This window comes from Trichoplax adhaerens, genomic scaffold (assembly GCF_000150275.1).
Source record: "Trichoplax adhaerens TRIADscaffold_27 genomic scaffold, whole genome shotgun sequence".
Taxonomy (NCBI): Eukaryota; Metazoa; Placozoa; class Uniplacotomia; order Trichoplacea; family Trichoplacidae; genus Trichoplax; species Trichoplax adhaerens.
In genome coordinates this window covers 498,352-504,399 of record NW_002060968.1, presented here as the reverse complement: position 1 = coordinate 504,399, position 6,048 = coordinate 498,352, and the positions used below count along the sequence as shown (strand labels likewise).

The window sequence follows — 6,048 nt, the reverse complement described above, 5'->3', positions numbered from 1 at the left end:
ACTCTGTTGGTTAATCGTGGTAATTTGGTTATTACTTAAGTCCCTGCAGAATTTTTTAAACCAAAGTTTGATTGAAAATCAAATGCATTAAAGTTATTTTTATGGAAATTGTTAAAGCGTTTCTAATTATTTCAATAAATACCAAATGCAGCAGAGATGCAAACTAATTTATTAGCAATATAAAGTTGTAGATTTTCTTATTATGTATAGTAATAATTTTACAAACAGAACAAAAATCTTATTCCTACAGGTTGGTCAACGAGTTAAACCCCATAAAGCAACCATTCGGAATATATGTTATTTTGTTATTAGAAAGAGACCTAAATGGCAATAAGGCATTTTAAAGATTAGTTTTCGCAATTGTATTTGGTTTCAATGAAGAAGGACTTCTACATACTGTAGCCATTAAAACGATTCGCTAACATAGTAATATTAAGCTTATCACTTAGTATAAGATGTAATTAGTCAAAACTTACAGAGACTTTAATTTCTTAATTTTGGAAAACATCCTTTGGGTAATGGTCTTAATGTTGTTATGTGTTAAATCACTATACATAGAAATAGTTGAAATGTTCTTTAAATCTTGGAGCAAAATTTCCGTTTGCTAAATAGTGCAGTACCAGCTATTTGATCATATCTGGCGTACATACATCATCAGAACATTTGGTATATTATCAAATGCCATATTTCCAACAGAAGCAATCTTGTTAAAACCTAATTCTCTAATAAGGCGTCATATTAATTAACACCATCTATTTATTAAATGTCATTTGAGTCCAGTTACCATGCTGGCAAGATATCAAGATTAATTTACAAGAATGATGGCATGAAGATCATATTGAACTGGGAGTAGATCTTCAGTAATACTTGTAAAAATGATTACGAAAATAAATAAATACTATGAATACTATCTAAAAAGTTCATTTTCTCAAGCAATATTTACTTACAATACGGTTAATTTGTGTAGATCCAACTTTGAACTATCAATTGAGGTTATGCTGTTATATTTCAAATTTCTAATTAATGTTAAATAAAAATTTGCAGAATAGTCTATTTTAATATTTAGTTCCATTAAATTCAGGTACCATGGATTTACTGGATAGATTGGATACGTTTACTGTTTTGATTTAAAATTTTACTTACAACTTGGTAAGAAGTAGGCATTGTTCAAGAGCTTTATACGGAATAGACGTTAATTTGTTGTTAAAGAGTTGCCTAACAAGAAATAAATGGAGATGATGCTTCAATGTTGTTACCGAAAGTATTCATAATCAAGAACAGTGACACAAAGATGTAAATTTTCACATCCTCATAGTATAATTTGCTTCAGATATCGGTACTATCGATTATTATACGACATCATTATGATATAGAAGCAATTATTGTAACTAGAATCAATCGATTAATCAGTTAATATCATAATCCGTACAATGTTAATAGAAATTTCATTCCAGCCAAGGCTTGATCTTGAATTGAGGAAATACTATTATTATACAGATCCCTAATGATAACATTTAAAAAATACAATTTAACTTCTGATAGCAAGCAGACAGAAAAATAAAAGAACATCAATTAAATCTGGAACACTTATTTAGGTTTTAAATTTCGTATAGCAATACAAGTCAAGTTCAATGAAGATATAAAAGAAATAAGTGCCGCCTAAACTTTTTAAGGAATGTGGGTAGTCATGTGCGATTGTTCTAAATCTGTAATAAAATATTATCATTGTCATAATTGAATACCGATAAGTAACTTTAATTTTCTGTACTATCGAGTTGGATTGAGGTACTTTAAAAGTTACTCTTGACAAACAATTATTTGCAGTCTCTTAATTAGTACATTTGCACTGGTTATAAATTTTTCAGCACTAGACTATAATATCTGCGAATTTTTTTTTTCTTTTACATTACTATTTTAATCTTCCTTAGTATTGGATAGCGTTTAGATACTTTAAATTTACTGCGGATAAAGCAGTTATTCGCAATATAATTTAAGAAGTACATGTTCTAGTTATAACTTTTGCTGCTTCAACGCTATTAATGGCAACTTACACTTTAATGAATATCTTATTCCATTGTATTAGATATTTTCTCATCGGTTTACTAAACTATAGTTAAAGCTTATATGGCAGAGTAATAAAGTAAAGTATCATTTTGACGAATGTCTACGTGCTTAATAATTTCTAGCAATTATACACAGCATTTGTCGGAGTGAATTGCCTTATATTGAATTTATCTTGTCTTTGAATAATTTTTACTGGAACAAGTTAAAAGGCTTTAAAAACAATCATAATTACTGTAATTATTAATTCAAGATAAGTTTGGCATAAGATATAATAAAATATGACATTTAAAGATTAAATTCAAAAATTATTCTTAATACAACAAATAAATAGTCCAATCATGCAAATTTAATCAATAACCTATTCAATTTGTTACATATTTACAATTTTAGTTACTATCATCAGCACGTAAAGAAGTAAAATTAACTTCATTTAAAATATTACTGTCACAAACCAGCTTCGTGACAAGGATAACGTAAAACAAATCTCTAAATTACTATAGTCTCCGGGATTCAGTATCCCTTAACTATCTCACTAGAATTTAAACGCCTTTGCTTCTACGTTAAACTCAACTAGACAATTGACAACTGCTTTATTCAACTATCTGACGGGTTTATATACCCTTCTACAGCAGCTAACATTCACGAGTCATCTTATAAAAATACTTAGGTGAGAACATCTACGAACTAATTTTTTACGTTCGGACTACAACATGTCCATTCACAGAATCATTTCAGTGCACATTAGAGCACAGCATTAAATTTACAGTAAAACATTTACAATTAGAGTAATTCTTATTGTAAGTAACTAGTTGTAATATATTATCACTATATTATATTCACCAAATTTAAATAGCTATTTCTTCACGGTAGTTCGTACCGTGACAATTACTCACAATTCTGAAAGATAATAAAGCGAATTAAACACCAGGTTTGGCAAAGTTTGTATTTTGTTGGAAGATAAATCTCTAAAAAGCAAATACAAGAGCACGAAATCATAATAAAAGTTATGTGACGATAAATACCAATTCGACGAATTGTTCAAATAATGGTACGAAAAATGGAAATAATAATTAAACTTGTGCCACTTACAATGACGATAAGGCAGACAAATTATTAAACGCACCAACTTTAATATCACTAATTAGGTTATTGCTCAAATACCTACAACAGAAAATGTAAACCAAAATAAAGATTGCATGACAAACTTGAAGAAATAAAAGCTGTCCTATATGTGCTAATCTAAAATTTAGCACTAAATAGTAACTTATCAAAGCCATTGTTTTAAAATTTATTCCTAACGACAGAAAATTAACCAAAGTAAACTAATTTATCATTTACATTTTGCTCGATGCATTCTATTTACTATATCTACAATATTTTATTTTATAGATGTAGTTGAACTAGCTGGTTTATTATAATTTTTTTGGAGAATAAATTCTAGACTAATTTGATTCAATCATCCTGCCTTCTTAGTCTCAGTTCTAATACATTTTATCGCTGTTGCCCTCTTTTAATTCGTGCAGACTTTATTAAACGCGCTCAATAAGAAGGGATCCAGAGCAGAAAGTAATCTCTAGTCTAATACTGTGAACTTGTAATTAGCTATTGATAAACAAATAGCTATCAACAACTATAAGCATTAAACTGGCCCTTAGTTTTTATGTCTGTTTTGCAATTAATCGTAATAACAACATCTCAAACATGAAAATCTGCGAAGCTTAGCTACACAGTTACTTTCTTTCCGTTAGTACTTCAGCAAGAGCCATATATGGTTGTTACAAAAAAGGTATTAACTAAACTACTACTCTGCTCTACCTGAAAAGTAACACATTCTTCCTCAATTGCTTTCATTACTATTCGTATCCTTAAAAGAGTCTTATATAATTTACTATAAAATAATATCATTATCTAAAATATTGCTCTACCTGAAAAAAATACACTCTTCTCTACATTACTATTAGTACTCACTAATGTATCTAGAAATATCCATCAGTATGAAACTGTGCCTCAGTCTGAATATCTACTTTACAATTTAAGGTAAAATAACTAGTTATATACAATCGTCTACGAAACATAGCTACGCAATTTATTTTATTACTTTTAGCACGTAACTTGCAGAAGATCTTTTATAATTTATAACAAAAATGATATCATTCAGTAAGATACTGCTACACCCTCTCAGACTTTATTATTTCTATTCTACGGTATGTCTTATAAAAATTACGGACGTTCCAAGTAGATTTCAAAATCAAATTACAGATGAGTTTATAATGTACTGTATAACTCTATGATAGCTTTAGTTCATTGATGCTAATGTATGTTAATATATACATGGAAGAAATCATTTACACTGCCGCAATTCTATTAATAACTTTCCTCTTTCATCCTTTCTTCTCTCACATAGCACTGACTACGATAACCTGGCATTAGTTAGTTCCTAGTGCATAAAACTCGTATAAGGCTTGTATTTATGTGCATTTATTAGGAGTGATGGAACGTTATTTTATTAAGGCGAGATGAGTTGCCTTAACAATGATGTGCTTGCAGTATTAGTCCAAATAGGTAAGAAATTATAATCTAATAAGCGCATATGAGTTATACTTACAAATGAAGTAAGTTTGGAAACTTGTTGAAGCTGTTAACAGGGAGAGTAGTGACGGCGGTATTAGCTAAAATGCTGTAATTTCAAGCAAAAAATCTCAATAAATAAATTATTTTGCTAAATGAATCCAATTTCAATGAATTTAATGTAATTTGATAAAATGATTATACTTACAATTTAGTAACTTTATCGTAGTTTTGTGTAGATATTGGAAGAGATGTGATTTGTGATCCAGTACAAGCTACGGTGGTTACAGGATTTCCTGTGCACTGGCACTGCACTGGACACTGAGAGAAGGCTTTAAAAATCATATGCATTTAGCAGTTAATAGCAACATCATAACTAGCTATTCTCTGTACAAGTCCCGGACAAGATTTAATGATAGGTAAACGTGTTACGAAGTTCTGATCTTATAAACTATAAAGATGAATTCACAAATAGAAAGAGATTGAAAGGATAGTTTAATGCGAGATAGCGTTAGTTTAGCTGGTAAAGTATAAGCTAATGTATAAAATGTTTACTGGTTGCGTAATTGCTGATATCGAGATGATTTTTCAACAGTGGTGTGCCAAATTAGTTAAACAAAATTTTTTTCTTTTAGAGTTATAGCTAAAGAGATAAAGTAGAGTAAGATTAAGTTTGATTCGAAAGATTAAACACCATTGATGGCCAATAATGTGCCATCTGATTATAACTGATTGTCAAAATTCACAACTAAAATTTTAAAATTTGCTAGTGCCACTACCATTCAGTTAAATATCTTAAATGAAATAAAACAATATCTGTCTGATCAAAATTTGATTAAAATGAAGACAATAAATCAGTAGATATTGCAAGAATTCAAAGTTGCTGCGTGAATTAGGATTTTAAGCTTACCTAATAATGGACAAACTGAAAGAAGTATCAAGCAAAGTATAATCGGAGCCATTTTGTAAATTAGTCGTTCAATAGTATATTTTTGTAACAATGCTGGAGTCATTATAAATACAACTAGAAACAAACAAAGTAGTTCATAAGAGTTAATATCTCTTATGATAACCGCGATTAAGAACGTTACATCAAATTAGGAATGTATCCCATATTGCTTTATTTAGTGTAAATTATGCAATTATCCGAATAGAAACGCCCTCTTTGCAAAAGCTACAGTAACACGCTATATAGAATTTCCATCAGATTATAATATTAATTAAAGGATCTAGATGCAAAATAATTAATCTTTACCAAACAATAAAGTAAACAAGAAGACATTATAATTTGACGAACGTTTACATGATAAGATAGCTTAATTTTTACTATTACTCGTCGCAGGATGATTCTAAAGCTAATCTAAAGGCTACATTCCTTATACATGTTCCATGGATATATAATGCTGCTATAAATTC

At 29.3% G+C, this 6,048-nt stretch overlaps 1 protein-coding gene across 1 annotated transcript; it reads right to left on the bottom strand.

Moving 5' to 3' along the window:
* Nucleotides 1–244: 244 nt before the first annotated feature.
* TRIADDRAFT_61721 (uncharacterized protein) lies at nucleotides 245–5,594 on the bottom strand (the record flags this gene model as incomplete). Its single annotated transcript, XM_002117640.1, has 9 exons — nucleotides 245–320; nucleotides 477–548; nucleotides 651–722; nucleotides 948–1,016; nucleotides 1,144–1,215; nucleotides 3,154–3,225; nucleotides 4,670–4,741; nucleotides 4,841–4,964; nucleotides 5,543–5,594. 9 exons carry the CDS (start codon nucleotides 5,592–5,594, stop codon nucleotides 245–247), a joined length of 681 nt encoding a protein of 226 aa, XP_002117676.1.
* Nucleotides 5,595–6,048: the final 454 nt, after the last annotated feature.